This window comes from Vulpes vulpes, chromosome 13 (genome assembly GCF_048418805.1).
Source record: "Vulpes vulpes isolate BD-2025 chromosome 13, VulVul3, whole genome shotgun sequence".
Lineage (NCBI taxonomy): Eukaryota > Metazoa > Chordata > Mammalia > Carnivora > Canidae > Vulpes > Vulpes vulpes.
In genome coordinates, this window is record NC_132792.1 from 143,942,667 (window position 1) to 143,961,322 (window position 18,656).

The 18,656-nt window shown below is 43.7% G+C and overlaps 1 protein-coding gene across 1 annotated transcript in view; it reads right to left on the minus strand.

Annotated features, from left to right (window-relative positions):
* The window catches only part of LAMC1 (laminin subunit gamma 1), a 122,696-nt gene extending 104,999 nt beyond the window's left edge, over positions 1–17,697 (minus strand). The window contains exon 1 of the mRNA XM_026001055.2: positions 16,984–17,697. Coding sequence (XP_025856840.2) covers positions 16,984–17,398 — 415 coding nt within the window. The 5' untranslated portion in view covers positions 17,399–17,697. The remainder of the gene's footprint in view (positions 1–16,983) is intronic.
* Positions 17,698–18,656: the final 959 nt, after the last annotated feature.

Below are 18,656 nucleotides of genomic sequence, written 5' to 3' on the forward strand. Positions count from 1 at the left end.
CTAGGCTCAGGGAGGAGTCTGCTCCCTCAGCCCTTCACCCCACTCATGCTCTCTCTCAAATAAAAGAATCTTAAAAAAAAAAAAAAGATTCCAGAACAAGGTGGTATGCTCAACTGACCAATAAGTGGGAACAATAAGCATTGGTGTATCATACTTCTAGAATACCAAAACGAATTTAGAGAAGGTAATTTCCTTCCAAAAGGAACTGGAATGATAAAGCCCATAGGACATGGGATATACTTTAGGGAAAGGGTGACAGCATAGGACTCTGAATAAATAAAGACAATGAATTTGAGAGGGAAAAAAAAGGATTTCAATTCAAGGACACTACAATATTTTAGAAAGCAAAAACCACACTGAGAGAACTCTAAAGACAAAAGCAATAACTTATAACCATTTTTATAGTCATCTTCAACACGAATTTTTTTTTTAAGATTTTATTTACTCATAAGAGACACACAGAGAGAGAGAGAGAGAGAGAGAGGCAGAGACACAGGCAAAGGGAGAAGCAGGCTCCATGCAGGGAGCATTGACGTGGGACTCGATCCCGGGTCTCCAGGATCATGCCCTGGGCTGAAGGCGGCGCTAAACTGCTGAGCCCCCCCGGGCTGCCCCAACACGAATGGTTCTTTAAAGATTCCTACAATGTGTTCACTTCGGCAGCACATATACTAAAGACTCCTAGAAACACCAATTTCTTATTGATTTAAAACACCTGAACAGAAAGAAAAAAGTTCTAAGTACCGAGGTAGACATGGAGAAAGGGTGCAGACATCGTGAAAATCATCTGCTTCTAAGAAGAAAAAGAACATCAGAATTAAATGTGATGCAAGTCCATAATCTTTTATCTCTGTGATTCTACGCTCAAAAATCCTAAACTAGCAGAGCATTTTCATAACATGTGACAACAAAATACAAATTGACCTAGTATGAGGCCATTACAGTCTTTAATCACCCTAAAGTCTGAGAACATTTCACTGTAGAAATACTAAAGTTTTTGATTAGGGGTACTGCTGCACGTGTTATTAATACATACCCATTTTACAAAATCTCTTATGATTCCTCAAATGCCTAGCTCTAATTGCTGACCTGATTAGTGGTTAAAAACAGTTCCCGGGACGCCTGGGTGGCTCAGTGGTTGAGCACCTGCCTTTGGCTCAGGTTGTGATCGAGTCCTGTAACATGCTGCCTGCAAGAAGCCTGCTTCTCCCTCTGCCTATGTCTCTGCCTCTCTCTCAGTGTCTCTCATGAATAAATGAAATCTTTTAAAAAAAAAAAACTAAAAATAAATAAAACGCAGTTCCCACCTCAATGAACACATATTGAAGAAAAAGATAAATACACATTTAAAAAGATTCCAGAACAAAACAGAATGTTCAAATGACCAAAGAATGTACAAACAACAGGCACTGTTTTACCATTTCTGGAATTCTCATATCTAAGATACATCTGGAATTTTAAAACAGCTTTCATTCATCCATCACAGCTGCAGGTAAACATACATGCTCAGTATTGTCAAGGAAATCAAGACTTAACGATCCTGCAAGGAAATGCTCCTCCAAGATGAATTGGATACAGAGCCCATCAGGTGAAGTAAATCCAACACCAACACAGTGAGACCTCAGTGCCAAGAAGGCACCACGGGAACAAAAACTAGTGACATCTCAGAATAAAAGAATTCTATGAAGGTGGGGTGTGAAGGCTGCATACTGGGGTATGAAGGGTGCACCCCGTTTTTCACAGGTCTTCTCCTGAAGACCTAGAGCCTGAGGGTTCACAAAGAGCATGTCTGCTAGTTTTTCTGGATCCTCTAAAGATGGTGCTTCAGGAAGACCAAAGCTTGAGACAGAGAGATGCAGCAGGACTGGAGCTGGCAAGTACACCACCAGAGTAGAAGTGTGGGCATGCCAAAACCATCTGCCCAAATCAGTTCCCCCTCTGTCACGGTAGCAGATCTGTGGCTGGCCCCAAGGCTGCCCAGCTGGTCCACATTTTCCAGCCTCCACTGTGTGTGTGAGGTGGCCAGGTGACTAAATGCTCTCCAATGGCAGATGATACAATGATGTATGCTGCTTTCCGGTCTTGGTCTTAAGAATTATGGGGTGCCTGGGTGGCTCAGTTGGTGAAGCACCCAACTCTTGATTTCAGCTCAGGTCACGATTTCAGGGTTGTGAGATCAAGCCCCATGTCGGGATCCACACTGGGTGTGGAACCTGCTTAAGATTCTCTCTCAGGGATGCCTGGGTGGCTCAGCAGTTTAGCGCCTTCGGCCTAGGGCACGATCTTGGAGTCCCGGGATCGAGTCCCACATCAGGCTCCTTGCATGGAGCCTGCTTCTCCCTCTGCCTGTGTCTGTCTGTCTGTCTCTCTCTCTCTGCCTCTCATGGATAAATAAAATATTTTTTTAAAAAATAAAGTAAAAGTTAAAAATAATTAGGCATACGCCCTTCAGCAGCATGCTCCCATCTGGAACACAGAGGTGCCTATCACCCAACATCAATCATACCACACACACAAGGACAACACCCTAAGGGATGGCAGATCATGAAGATAAAAGGATCTGGGTCCCAGGACATCTGTGTGGATCACAGCTCCCCTGCTGCCCACTTACCTCAGGACTACCACCTGAGAGAGAAACAAACTTCAGTGTTCTTAAGCTGCTTTACTGTTGGGGCTCTTTGCTACTATGCCTTAGTCTTTACCCAACAATGCTGATGAGGAAGCTACACCATGTACAAACCATCCCATTCCACCTGTCCAATTTTAAGGACCATATCTAAAAGGCAAACTCCATCCTGGGATAATCCAAACAAAATTGCCATTTCTCATCTTCATCTGCATCTTGTGGCCATAGCCTCACAGAAACAGAAATTCATTCATTTGGCAAACTTCTGAGCCACCTACCACTATATAAAAAGTAGCATGTTACACACTAGGGATATAAAAACATGGAAAAAAGAAAGCAAATGAAACCGTCCCCGGGTCAGGTCCTCTGTACTGCGTGCTTTTCACCCAGATGGTAAGCTCTAGGTCCTCTTCTCTGCCCTGTCTCCAGCACATCTGGTGCATTTTACAGAACAGGCGCTCAATAAGTAGTTGTTAGGTGAATGAATTAAGAAATCAATAAATGAGTCTTGTCCTCAATGAACTCAGCCTAATATGGGAAACAGTGAAAACAATGTAGTACCTCTTACATCCTGGACATGCGCAACGCTGAGTTTTAGAAACATGTATCAAACAACATAATGCAAGTGCTGTGAAAGGGCAGGAGGAATGAGAAACCAGCACAATCTTCCTGGCGAAGTCGAAATATGCTATGAGTTCTGAAGGACAACCAGAAGGTAGCCAAATCAAAAAAAAAAAAAAAAAGGTAAGGCATCAAGCAATGATGTGGCACCCATGCTGTGTGAACATGTTTACTACGGCTAGAATCAATGGCAGAGTTCCAGTCTTACAACGAACACTACTACTCCTTCGAACGCTGCAGTTTCTCTTAATTAAGCCTACAACTGAATTCTTTTTCTAGCATTTGCATCACCTAATGTGAACTTCTGTCTACCCAGAGCTCCCCCTTCTTTAACTTTCAGATTTCATTTTCATTTTTAATCTAAAATCAGGGTTTACTGGACTCCTTCCAAAAAAGTCCTCTATCGTATAACTAAGGAATCTCGAGGTTGGTAGGAACCAGAAAGGTCACTGGAGAAATGTTCTGGGAAGTCACTTACCCTGATCAGCTATAATCAGATCCCCTTTGCAGTCACATGGGAATTTTATCTTTCTCCTATGGCGTGTCTTGGTTTTGCCTCAGAGTATATTTGTTGATGTATACATTCCAGCGCTTCATGCAGCATCCACATTCTTCTTTATCTCCTATTCCTCCCATGCTCAATAATCAAAGGGTTGGCACAAACCCATCTTTTAATCCAACCCCATCAGCTCTGGCAGCCCCTGTCAATTCCCATCTACTTGTTTCTGGGGACAGCCCCATCGTTCCTTTTGGTAAAGATGGAGTTGTAGCACTTTCTTTCCTAGGATCCATAGCCATCCCCACAGGTAGAGTTACCTTCCTGCTTCTAATGCCAACAATGTCACATTACTTCTTGTTTCACCTCCATTTCTATTTTGGATTAGAGCTTAATACTCTAAGCATTAAAAAAAAAAAAAGGAACAAGTTCCAAATAAACCATCCCATTTGTAGGGTGCAGAACGTCTGTATCTCAGAAACTGTCAGATGTTTCCTGGCAGATGTTTTAAGCCTGGAATCATCAATGGCCTTTCCAGTTCCATCTTTTGTTCCTCTGACAAGGTTACTGTGCTTCCTTGAGACTTCCTGTTTGAATAACCAAACACTTGGGTGTTCAAACTCCCATGTGTTCATTATTCACCATAAAAGGGACCTGAGGAAGTAACCAGGCAGTTGAACACAAAATGATGTATGAACAAAAACAGCTGTGTGTTAGCAGGATGGACAAAAAGACAGCAGGGATCTAGGCACTGCTGTGAATTTCAAAAACAAGGTCTATTTAGTCAGGCATGGTTAAAAGGCTGCTGATTCAGAGCATTAGTGACCCGTTTCATAATTTAAAATCACTAGAGATGTGAATAAGTCTGTTTTCAGTTACTCCTTCCAGAGTCTCACCCCCACCGCCACCCTTCCCAACAACCTCCCTCGTGGGAACAAAGCTGTCTCTCCTTTCTCTCACAGAAGTGGCAGTACCAACTCAAAATATTTCATGCAAAAAAATTTAATACTTATTTTACTTCCCAACCCAAAAAGCAGATCCCCCCTTCCCCAGGAGGGGCTTTCCTATAAAAACACAGGAAAGCACAGATATAGGTACACACAGGAAAAGGAAAAGCAAAAAAGCTTTCACACAGAAAGCAGAACAGAAAACAAGCCTGCATTCTCCAAACATCTGCAAAGTATGTTAATTTCCAGAATCGGTCCATCTTTCGGTACCCTGAATTTACCATCTGTGTCTTGTGCCAGGATACAAGAGCTTTAAAGTGGACATAAGGTTAAAACCAAAATGTTATTAGAATGGCCATAAAACTGAATGACCCCCAGTTCCACCAGGAGTTGATGCTTATTTCTTGGCATGTGGCAAAAATGCTGAAAACAGCAGTAAACAAACCAGCTCGAGCCTCTAAAGCAATCCTGATAAAGTAAACAAATTTTATTACAGCTGTATTACAGATGTTCCCAGAAACTTTCATAATCTAGTAGAGTTCTACGAATTTGGTCTTCAACAGACTTTCTATCCCATGAACTTATCTGAAATATTCGCTATAAATTCAAAACTGTGTATAGAGCTACTCTAAAAGTTAATCCTAGACACTCAACCCCACAGAACGTGCCCCTTTTCCCGTGAAAGGCAATCAGATGACCAAAGCAATTAAAGTACAAAATTGCTCTTTTCGTTTCCAACTCCCCTCCCCCCTCTCTCCCCCCAGCCACCCACCAACTTCCAAGTATACTCATCTCTACCAGATCATGGTCTGGCATTAAAATAGCAATAATCTAAAAACCTAGTGACACCAAAATGACGCCAGAGGTCAGCAATCAAATCAGAATAAGGTCCATGACAAGCAGGAGCCGCTGGGAGAAGAGCTACAGCACTGAAGCACAGGTGGACAGATGAACTGCTAAGCCAAGACAAGTATACCCTAACACGAAAATCCACATCTAGATTGAACCATTTTACACCACCAAGTCACTTTCATTTATTCCTCAACAGTTTTTGATAATAAAAAAATCTCAGATCTTGAGAACATCTGGGCAGACCATTCTTCCCTGTAATCAGGGTTTGTGCAGCCAGAGCAGGAAAATATTACTTCCCAGGCCCACCAAAGAATAGAAAGCCCTTACAATAAAAGCTGTTCAGCTCATTTTCACCAAGATATCACTACCCCTTCCTCAAAAACTGTGAAACTCTTCTCTTGGAAGTAGGATCCCTTTCATTCTCTCTGAAGAAAACTGATGGAAAAGCTTTGAGAAAAATACTAATGCTTCTATATTTTACCAACTGGCAAAAAAAGAGGGGGTGTATTTTAAGCCCAACATTCAGCCCTCATATGTAGCAATGGATGCCATCCCACTCAACCTCCCATAAGAAAGGAGCATGCACATTTAAAAATGATTAGTCACTAGGATGTAATGCTATAACCACATGTATCACAGAAAACATAAAGTGTACTGAGCAGCTAGTAAAAAAGAAAAGATTAAGACTGTGTTCAGTAACATTTAAAATGTGATCAGTCAACTCACACCTGTAAAGAAAAAACAATCTTAGAAACTCGAGTTCAAGAAGTGGAGACAGTATGTAGTGAGGGAGCAGCACAAAATACAAAATCTAAGGGGGATCTATGATCTCTCCTTCAGCAATCAAGAAGAAAAAAATTTAAGTATCTGAGAATCCCCTCATTGAACCTTAGCTCAGCATGCTCTGGTGAAACTACGGAGATATAAATTGAATAAAGGATAGATACACAGAGAAGATACATGGATTAAATACACAGTTATAGATTTACAGATTACCACATACAGAAACCAAGGTGAAGGGAGTCACTTCTGAGCCTGAAAGAAGAAATCTTCTAGGACCACAGTTTTGTATCAGTCAATCAACCAATAAAAGGTTGGTTAGACCTATTTAGTTAGCAAACCTGAACAACGAAAAAGCATGTGGGATGCTTGGGTGGCTCAGTCGGTTAAGCATCTGCTTTAGGCTCAGTTCCTGATCTCAGGGTCCTGGGATAGAGTTCCCTGCTTAATGGGCTCCCTGCTTAGTGGGGAGTCTGTACCTCTCTGCTCTGCTCCTGCTCATACTTGCTTGAGCGTGCTCTCTCTCTCAAATAAATAAATAAAATCTTAAAAAAAAAAAAAAGCCACCATGTAAGAGAATTTACTTGGAGCAGAATGGAAATTAAATCAAACCTGGAGATAGACCTGGCAGCCTTATCTTGAAGGATGTCAGATAAAGTAAGCAACCGAACTAAATCCAGCAGTTCTCAACAACCAGAAGAGAGTCATGGATAGAGCAGAAAGGAGATAAGGTGGTACTCCCCTGACCACCCTTCAGGAGATGGGGTATATGGTACACTTTTCCTATCAGTAGACACTGACAAAACCCAGGATCTCATTCTGAAATTCAATAAATTCTTTAGAAATTCCTAGAAGCATTAACAACTAAATATTATAAAACTGGTGAAGTACCCAAACCTAAAATTCTTCCATTGCCACAATTCTCCTTCTTCACAAACAAGTGCAGAGCCCTTCGTAAGAGCAGCAATCCAAATCCTGAGCCCCCCCAAGCAGTGCTCTCTCAGAGAAACCTTTGCTTTGGTCTACTTTCATTTCACTCCTCAGTTAAAGGTCTTTCTACAACTCTCTGTCACTCATGGGGTCTAACATGGTTAGTTAGACCAGGAAGAGCATAACCTATCCACAACAGGTCTAGATTCCAACCTAAGCTCAGCATGCCACTAGTGAGTGCCCTCAGAGAAGTCGCTAGTCATCTTCTGTAATTATTCCACATATCCAAATGGTCTTCTATAGAGTTAGGGACTCAGTGAATTTTGTTCTGTAATGATAAATCACAGAGTGCCTGAAGGTTTCTCCTAACCAGAATGATTGTCTGTGACAGTGACTATAGAGGTGCTTCTCAGTGTTTTCAGAGATACGACTAATGACCAGTCTTTTAGCTCCTTTACAGTTCTGACGTTATATTCTATACCCTGATTTGGGGGGAGGTTACATAGGTATATGCATATGGATAAATTCAGAACTATGCATTTGATATTGTACACTTTGTTGTGTGTAAATTATTCTTCAAATTAAAATCTTTTCAGTCAGTTATACAAAATAATATATGCATGGTTTTGTTTGGTTCTGGTATGATTTTGGCTTAAAATAGTGGTGCCAAATCACTGGAAAAACAATCCATCAATTCAAATGAGATATTTTTCTCTAATTTCTGACTAAACTGTTTCAGTTTCTGAAAGAACATATCAAGGATACAGATTTAGGCAATATCTGAAAATTCATAGACAATGAGAAAACATAATAGTTTATCTCAAACATTTATAACTTTTTGTGTTTTACTGTTAACATAATTGATTAGAATAGTAGTTGCATGTGACTTGTAAGTTAATATATGTGTTATAGGTGTATACTCCATATTTTTATCAATAACTATTGATTTTAAAAGTCTGAAATGTGGGGCACCTGGGTGGCTCAGTGGTTGAGCATCTGCCTTTGGGCTCAGGGCATGATCCCGGGATCCTGGGATGGAGTCCCACATCGGGCTCCCTGCAGGGAACCTGCTTCTCCCTCTGCCTATGCCTCTGCCTCTCTCTCTCTCTGTGTCCCTCATGAATAAATAAATAAAATCTTTAAAAATAAATAAACAAAATTAAAAAAATAAGTTTGAAATCTGATGACCAGAACTGATAAAGAAATCTATATAAATACTGTATATATAAAAATCAGTGTGCGAATATCTACTTGAGCATGTAACTTTACCCAGCTGAAGGCAACTTATGGTCTATTTCACATGTAGCTTATTGTAAGCACTTCACAGCCAGAAAATGCTACATATTGTATCAATACTATTTCCCATAAAGTGGGATTTTTTATTTCAAGAAATTTTTTAAAAATGTGAAGGAGGCTGATTCTGGATTAATATTTCAAAGAACTTTCAAAACAAAAAGATAAAATAACAAAAATCCAAAGATGATGATATAACAAAAATTCCACATCGCCTTCAATGTAACAGGAAGCAGCCACACAGTTGGAAACAAAGAGTAAAAGAGGGGAGCCCAGGGAATATGACTCCTAAAGTTTTAAAAGAAATCATGTAAATCCCCTAATTCATCTACTAGCCTTGCCACAGGGATCTCCTCCCATGAGAGATCTGAGAGCCCCATTGTCTAAGAAAGAGATAAGTCTGCTTTATTTTAATTCATGAATATGTAGCTTCATAGGGCACCAGGCTGACTGGGCCCAGTTATTTTAGGATGGTCTCCTGGAAGAGTCCATGGAAAGAAAAGCAGATGTACTTAATTAGTGTCCCCACAGTCTGGCAAAATACTCTAAAACCTCAGAAACGTTTCTATAAATGAGTTTTCTGGTAACCCTTTTTAGCAAGCTATCAATTTTAGGCCCTAATGAGCAAACATCTAACTTTATCATTTCATAAAAAAGGAGATGCTTGCAAATCCCAAGCAAGGCCCTCTTACAAATCTAAGAGCAAGCAGCGTAGGCGAGATAATAGAACCAGCACACAATCATCTTGGAACTTACCCTCTGAAACTGACAATTTCAGATAAGGGACAGATTAATCCCTTATTTTTAAAAAATCTTCTCAGGAATTTTGGGCAGTAAAAATAAACAGCTCTGCTCTAAACTTTGACACTTTTCCCTGAAACTCAAACAGAACAGCGGTAGAACTGTCAATTAAGTACAGCTGGAAACAAGGTACATGTAAGTAAAGAAGCATCTGTTGGTTCCGCGCCTGTTAACGCTAGACAAGTGAGTGATGACTGTCCATGGGCCTCGCGACTATAACATGGTCCTTCACTAGCCTGCAGATAAGGGTCCCTCAATAGGTCCGTCTTTTTTTTCATTTTTTTTTAAGATTTTATTTATTTATTCATGAGAGACACAGAGAGAGAGGCAGAGACACAGACAGAGGGAGAAGCAGGCTCCCTGTGGAGAGCCTGAGTAGCTCTGTCTTCTAACTGTATCCCCAATGAATCAGAGAAACTAAAGATGCCACACACAATAAGCAAATAACATATTTCATTGTAACTTTCCCCCACAACTGTCCTTTAAGATATCCTTGAAGGAAGTATTTCAACAATAGATGTGAGTGCAGGTTTTAAAGGTCCATTTCTAAAGAAAACACACGCCATATTAACATTAAATTTTCAGAAATACATATTCACTATGAGATTCAAATCTGAGAAGACAGCCGACTCGTATTTATCTAGATGGCTTCAAAACACATAAAAATTTCTAGTTTTTACCCACAAAAGGACACGCTCCTCGATCTTTCAATTCCGTATCAGTTCCATACCTAACTCAGTACTTAACACAAACTCTAAAGTATTGCTGAGAAGAATTTAAAATAACGTGCAGTGTTTGGGGACTTCTTATAACTCAGGCATTCATTTATTCTTTCACTTTGCATATATTTTTTGAACACTATGCCAGACACACTAAGCAATGCAGATACAAAGATTCTATAACCTCTATTAAAATGGTAAATGAATGCCCTCTGTGCTCACATCTTTTACTTAGAACTTACATTGAATATGTAAGTTCAATAACATTGAATGCATTGGTCTAGGGTGGAAGTCACAAAATGTATGCTGTAGAGGCCCAGACAGCAAATAATTTAGTTTTTGAGGGACAAAACAAACGGTAACTGTTGCAATAATTCAACTCTGCCTTTGTAGCACAAAAGCAGCCATAGACAATAGGTTAATAAATGAAATTCACTGTGTTCCAATGGAACTTTATGGATAACAAAATTTTAATTTCATAGTATTTTCACACCACAAAATTCAATCTTCTTTTGACTGTTGAATGAAAAACGTAAAAAATATTTGCATGGTGCCTACAAAAATAGGTAGCAACTCTGGGCTGGATTTGGCCAGTACGCTATAATTTGCCTACATCTCAGTCTAGAGATATAGGTCTCCACATCTAGGCCACAATTTCCATGAGATCAGGGCAATGTCCTATGAATCACTATACATCCAGGTATTATTAGTAAAGTGCTGAGGAATGGCAAGCAATTAACTAATGTTAGTTATATTGAACTGAATTAAAGACTGTTCCTGACAGAACGTGGAAGACTCCGAACTCTGGGAAACCAACTAGGGGTGGTGGAAGAGGAGGAGAGCAGGGGGTGGGAGTGACTGGGTGGCGGGCACTGAGGTGGGCACTTGACGGGATGAGCACTGGGTGTTATTCTGTATTGGCAAATTGAACACCAATAAAAAAATAAATTTATTAAAAAAAAAAAAAAAGACTATCCCTGACCCTTCCTTCAAAGACTTCATGGTCAAGAAGCAGTAACGGACCAATCAAGAAACATATAATTCCACATGATAAGTGCTGTGAGCATGATGTGAGTAGGACACTTAATCCAGACTTGGGAGAAAGACAGAAAGAGTAGAAGACAGAGAAACTGGGGAAGAATTCCTGAAGGTGGTGACACCTGGGAGAAGAATTCCAAACCAAACAAGCCGTCCTTTGAGCATGTAAGATGACAAAAGAGAAACCTACAGATTAAAAAAAAACAGTCCAGATCCTAAAGCCCTGTACACCATGACAAGGAGTCTGGGCTTTATCCTAAAGGTTTGAGGAACCACTGAAAAATTTTAGGTCGGAGATGATATCACTAGATTTGTATTTTAGAACCATTGCTCAATCCATAGTGTGGCTGCCTGAACAGAAGGTTTGGCAAAGTGGCAGCAGAAAGACCACCAGTAAGTTAGAAAGCTGTTGCAGTAATGTAGGTGCAATTCAATGGAAAGCTACAATAAGGTAGAGAAAAAGAGGATTCAAGAGACACGGTGGCTGGATATAGGAGGTAGGAGTAGCATCTTAGATTGTAGTAAGGATGGTGGGAAAGAAAAGGGTAGAGTTACAGTTGCCCAGAACTGACCAGCCTCCAGCAGTGGACCCTATCTGCTCTTCAAACAGAGTAATCTTAATGATGAGAGCCTATCAAGGCTGGTTATCTTTTATGAGAGACTTGACAAAAAAAAAGAAAAAAGAAAAAACTGTCTAGAGCCTCAGGGCTAAATAGTAGTGCAGTCATTGAGATGGGACTTTGAGTTGGGTAAGACAGTGACAAATGAATATTGGACATGGCCAGTGGACACCCCAAAGTGACCATGTCCAACAAGTCTTTAGGACTGGAGTAAGATGGCCTAGAGACACAAGTTTAGAACTTATCGACTTGCAAACAGTAAATAAAGCCTTGAGACCAAGAGGAATTCATTCGAGGAGAAGGGGTCGCATGAAAAAGAAAGGAACCCAAAACTATAAGTGAAAAAGAACAGAGGGAAAAGGAGGAAAGGCAAGGGAGTCTGGTATATCTGAATCAGTAGGCACGTGAACTTGTATTTTAAAGCTGGCCTAGAAAAGACCCGTTACTCTTTGGAGAGATCTGCTGGAGAAGCTAAGAGATGCAGGAGTTCATGCAATAGACTAAGGTGTCAAAAACCTACCTCCCCTGTGACTTTTGACAAATCACCACCTCAGGATCCTCATCTTTCCTTTCACTGAGTTTGTGGAAATCTAATCACTGATAAACTGCAAGTTTCATAAAGTGTAAAATATTATAAAGGCACTCCTGATCCATTATTGTCATTACAACAGAGTATGAAAATTCCATCTAATAGAGTGTAAACTTCTGAAGACAGGACCTTCAACCCTGTACACCTTTCATCAGGTACTAGTCTATGTATTTAGTAGGTATTTAAAAAATGTTCGCAGAATATCTGGCAGTAACATGAGAATGTATGCATTGGGGGGGGGGGGGGGGGGGAGGAGCACATAGCAAAAGGCATATCCAACTTCCTAAAAGGATTTAGAACTGAAAGAGTCAAACCAACCTTCCCACAATTGTGGCTAATGACAAAATAATGGGGGGAGGGGGGGTTATCATTCCAACTTCTCTCCTAATGTGTAAATTGTTTCCCTGAATGCTTTAGAAACATGGAGAAGGTAATTACAGAAAAAGCAATGAATTGTAGAAAAGGAAAACAGCCAACAGCAACTTTATAAAACTGTGCACTGGCCATTAAAGACGAGCTCCCTAACTTCTCAAGTTGAAACCTGCATCATGTAAATCAGGCCTTTGTGAGACAAACTAAAATAGTGTCCCCTCGGGGTGTGCAAATACCACAGTGAAGTCACCAGAGTGAACTATTCCCTGACACAGTCAGAACCTACCTTGCAAAGATTGTCCGGGGAGGAAAAAAAATTGCTGTTGGTTTCATTTTAAATATACATTAAAAGGAAGAAACAGAATAAATGTTAATATCCTTGTGTATCAACTATTCTGATTTAGACACACAAAAGGGATACAGCTAAAAAGCCTCATTTAAACACGGTTTGTTCCTAAAGCTTATAGAAGGAGGCTGGAAATAAATCTGGTCTTGGTGTAAATTTTAGGAGTTCCATAAACTTTGATTGAGTTGGTTTATAAGCACTTTCTTCCTTAATCTAATTGTTTTCAGAAAGGGGGAGAGCCACCTTCCTCTCAGATCAAGACCCAGCCTGCCAAGTTTCCATCCACAATGACTATCAAGTTAATTAAAAACGCTGTTTAATAAAAGGCAAATCCTCAGCTACAATCTTATATCAACTATCCCACTGATACTAATAAAACTTATTATGACTTATTATATAACACAAAAGCCAAACTTTTAAATAGCAGCTGAATAATCCATACAGAAGTTAGGAAAAAAGATCCAGAAGTTGAATGCAAAATGAGACTTCTTTTTAGAACAGGGTGCCTGGCTGAGATTTCTCTCCACAACAGGCAGAAAATGCAATTCTTGTTCCCACAGCAACTTTAAGTGATTATATCTGAGGCTACATTGCCCCCTGGATTACTGTATATGGTGCTTAAGACATGGCTGCTCTCAGAACCAACACTGATTTTCCTGGCTTTTATACAAGTGATGATAACGGTACCATGATCTAATTTGTCCTTGCCGTCAGTTAAAATCTGCCTTACTGACCCGACCCCTCCCCCCCACCCCCCAAACAGTAGCAGTAAAAACAGTAACATAATTTTATATATACACGTGTGTATGCAGGAAAACTTTCTGGAAGGCTGCATGACAAACTGTGAACTGTGGTCTCCTACAACTTAGCAACTGAAGAGGAAGAGACTCCCTAGTCATTATACTTAACTGTTTTAATTCACCACGTCATGTTTTATTTTTACAATGAAAAAAATGGCCTACGATTAATGCCAAAACATGTATGTTTCCTGTGATGACTTAAGTGCAGGCTAACTTTGCTTTATTTTAAAGTTTACTGCATTAAAAGTTCAACAACATCAAAAGGGAAGGGAGAAAAGTGTTGGCTAGCCCTGCTTCTTTCACACTGCTCACTTTGAGTTTCACAGGCTCTGTAAGGGCAAAGCACAATATGCATCACTTGCTTAAGGGTATGTGAAATCTGAACTGGATGGGAGATTTAATAGATGCACAAACAGTCATGGTACTTGAATTCATGGGAAATAGCTAGCTAGAGCCCGCGGAGTAACTGAAGTTAGGGACTGAATATGCTAAACATCAAAACACACAATGGTACATAAATAGCCCTGCCTGTAAATTATAGATCATAACCTGCCTGTACACATACATCCTTGTGATTTAAAAAGAAAAAAAGCAGGAGAAAGTGGGGTGGGGGAGAAAGAGGGGAGACACTGAGATAGGGAGAGAGATTAAGACATCACCCCCACAACACACAAAATCTCCCTCCTCTTTTCCACCTACTCTACCACACACAACTTCCTCCAGGACATCATCTCTGATCCAAGAAAAAGTACAATAAGCTCTAGTCAAGTTTTTTTAGAAATCGTCTAACTTAAAAGTTTTAAGTATATGTTTCACAATCACAATACTCATATGGAAACTATTTTAAATAACTTTTTTCAAACCCACAGTTTTATGAACTTCATTTACCATGAATATTATTACCAAAAACTGAGGATTTTTTTCAGCAAAAGCAAGTCCAAGCATATAACATTTTTAGAGTACAAAGTCATGTAAGAGTCCTAACTAGATGACCTCTGAGATTTCTTTTGACCTTTAAATCACCATGACCCCAAATTAATATATCTGCTCCAGTAATATATCCCAGTAGTAACAACCTAAAATGACTGTCTTACCTACTACATTACCTTTACCTTTGTAACAGAGAAACAATCTCTGAGTTATCTACCTACCTCTGCAATCACCTGAAATAACCTTTTGCTACACGGTGCCCACAGCAGAAAACTCAGAAGGCCAAGATTGACAGCCTGACCTTTACCTAAATAACAGATTCCTATTCAGAGATTTTCAGTTGAATCTCAGGCACTTTGAGACAGTGAGCAAATGCTTTTGCTTTGAAATTTTTAGTATGTGAAAATAGTATTTTACTATCTGAAAATAGATGACTTTGTGAGCATTCCAAATTCAACACAGAAACTTTAAGAAGTCAAAACCTCCACAAAAATAATCGGTTGTAAATTTCAAAAAAAATTTTGGCCAAGTTTAAAAATATAACACCTAAGAGCATATAGCTATCTAAAGAGTGAAAGGGTATTCCCATGAAACCTTAGAAGACCCTAGGTCTCTTGCTGTGTCTTAGAAAGGCACCTGTTCCAATGTACTGCTGGTTCTATGCATTTCTAAAACCTTTAAAACACTGAAGTACAGTTCACTCCTTCCATCTCTGAAAAACAGGTGCCTCAGAGCTTCACCGTGTGAACTTATTTTCCACGGAAGTTCATCTTCCTAATAATTTGTCTAGAAATAAAATGGTATTGCAAAGGTGCTAAACACTGTTTTTCTTAAACTCCACACACAGTAATTTAACTACCTTTCAAAGTACTTTTTTTATGTTCTTCCTCTGGAATCTTGACACTTATGTAAAGTTTAATGAACCAGAGAGCGGTGGAAAGAAAGATGCAACACCATGACCAAAAGAACTATCTGCCTATAAAACATTCCTTTCAAAGACACTCAAATAATATTAGCCTTACAGAATTATCCTTTGACGGAAGAATGGTTTGGGCCCTATGTTGTCTCTGCAAGTTCGTTACCAGCTACCAGTAAAATCCATTCTTTCAGTGCAATGGGGACAAATCAGACGCCAGTTTCTCACGCAAACCTTACTCTGTTAAACACAATAATGAATTATTCTGCTTGTTTATATATTTCAATGATGAAGAAAAACTTTGATCAAATGTGAGTTTTGATAGCTTAGGATAAACATGTCCATCCTCATCCACCACCCAGCAACAAAGTTTTCTATACATCCTTTTCCTGATTTCTAAAAGGTCATTCATACATGTCTGTACACTTGTTCTGAATCCAAGTAAGAGGAAAGACGGTAAGGAGAGCCTTTTTACCCAGGGACCAGAAATTACCCAGGGACCAGAAATTTTACCAGTGGCCAGAAATTACAGTGAGTGCACGCTTTCTTGTTCTCTCTGTACCAGGAGTAGCAGTGTTAATAGCTTTGTGGCCCTTAATTAAGGCTGAACAACTCTTGAAGCACAGTAGCTTTAAAAGTGAATTTCTATTTTAATTACACACAGGCCATACCTGTAGTAAAAAAAAAAAAAAAAAAAAAAAAAAAAAGGCATTTGCTTCCCTCCAATCCCCTTCACTAGAGACCCCTCTGCTCTCTACCTTATTCAATAGAGCAAACGGCACTCACGCTCAATCCTGGAGAGGCATTTAACCAAGGTAAGAGTATTTAAGGTGGACTTTCCTATCTCTGATTCAGGAATGCTCCGTGATTGGCCCTGCAAGGAGGCAGAAGAAGCGAGCATAGGGGTCTCTGATGAACGCTTTCGGGGGGTGGGGGACAGAAATGGCCCAAATGGCGAATCCTCCAGGGAGCGAGAGTCTGGTTACGTTATAAAGGACAGAAAAGCAGAGACAGAGGGGCTAGCGCGGGGAGGCGTCCCGGCCCTAGCGGGATGGCAGGTGGTCGATGAGCTCGGAAGCTGCGGAAGGGGCGATCCGTGCGGCCGCCGCCGGGAGCGGGGAGCGGGGAGCGGGGAGCGGGGAGCGGGGAGCCGGGAGCCGGGGAGCAGGGAGCCGGGAGCCGGGAGCGGGGAGCAGGGGGCCGGGGGCCGCGAGCGGGGCGCCAGCGCGCGGCGGTGCGGGCCCCCAGGCCGGCCGGCAGGGGGAGGCGGCCGGGGCGGGGGCAGGGGCAGCAGCGTCCCCGCTTACCCAGGTGCAGCGTGAGGTTGATGGAGTTGGGGTACTGCACCCCGGCCAGCATGGTCTGGCTCTGCCACCAGGTGGTGTCGGCCTGGTTGTTGTAGTCGGTCAGGAAGGCCGCCCCGTGCTGCAGGTGGGGCTGCCCGGCGTCGCACAGGTGACAGGACTTGGTGACCCCGGTCACCCCGGTCTGCACACAGTACTCCTCGGGCGGGGCCCCGCACGTGTTGGTGGCCGCCACGGTCACGTTGAAGGCGGCGTTGACGAACTCGGGCATGCAGCGCTGCGGCCGCCCGCCCTCGTCCGTGCACTCGTCCATGGCCGCCCGGGCGCAGCCGGCCGCGGCGGCCGCCAGCACCGCCAGCAGCGGCCAGAGCCGGCCCCGGGGCCGCAGCGCCCGCGCGGCGCGCTCGCCGCCCGCCATCCCGCCCGCGCGCTGGGCCGCGGCGAAGGCAAGGGCGCGGGCGCGTTCCTGTCGCCCCGCGGGGTCCCGGGGAGGCCGCTCCGCCGGCCGAGTGCGGCGCCCGGGGTCGGACTGCACACTCCGGCCCGGCTCCCGCCCGCGACGCAGCCCGCCCTGGGCGCCGACCCCCGACTTCCGAGCGCGGCCCCGAGCGCGCGCCCCCGGAGGAAGGAGCGGGGGGTGGGGTCTGGCGGCGGAGCAAGCCCGGCCCGGCCTCGGCTCAGCGGCTGCCGCGGCCCCCGGAGCGGCTCCCCCGCCCTCCTCGCGCCGTGGACTGCGCGGCCGAGCCGGCGACTCGCGGCGGCGGGAGCGGCGGGGGCGGGGGCGGGGGCGGGGGCGGCGGCATCTCGCGCTCGGGCCCGCGGCGCGCGGGCGGCGGGGGAGGGGCCTTGGGGGCGCGGGGGGTGGGCGGGGGGCGGGGAGCGGGCAGGGGAGGGGCGGCGGGGCGGTGCATGCCGGGAGGGAAGGGGAGGCTCGGGGGAGCCCGCGCCCTGCGGGAGCCGGCCCGGGGTGCCCCGGCTGCGCGGCCCGGGGCGAGCCCGGGGCAGGGGGCGCGGGGCGTGGAGGGAGCCCTGGAGGGAGCCCTGCAGGGGCGACGCTGGGTCGGCGCGCTCCCTGGGAACCGGCCTTTGGCCCCGCCAGGTGTCGGTGGTTGCGTGCGGCGGGCGGCGCCCTGGGGCCGGGCTCGAGGGACCTGACGGTGGGCGCAGCCCGCAGGCTCCCGGCCCCGCCGCCCCGCCGCCCCGCCCCCCGGGAATGCGCCCTGCTGCTGCTGCTGCTGCTCCTCCTGCTGCTGCTGCTCCTGCTCCTGCTGCTCCTCCTACTGCTGCTGCTCCTCCTGCTGCTCCTGCTGCAGCGCCTGCTCCCGCTGCTGCTGCTGCGCGGGGCTCGACTCTAACCTTCTCCCAGCAGAGGTCCCGGGGTGTCCCCAGGGACTGACACGGTCCCTCTCCCCCCCCCGCCCCCCCCCCCCCCCCCCGAGAATTAAGGGCCTTGGTCTCAGCATTAGAATGACTTTCCTGAAGCAATTTCCTGCCTCCAAATTAAAGTGTAACCCGCCGTTTAACAGGGGCAGAGAAGGAAGTGGAAGGGCTGGGAATGGAATGACATTTTTTCCCCTGGGTAGGCAGACCCACTGCGAAATTCTTCCACTGTGTTGTTTATGTTCCCATCTTGCCTTTAAAAGACTCGAAATTATCTGGATCTGACATCCTCCTCT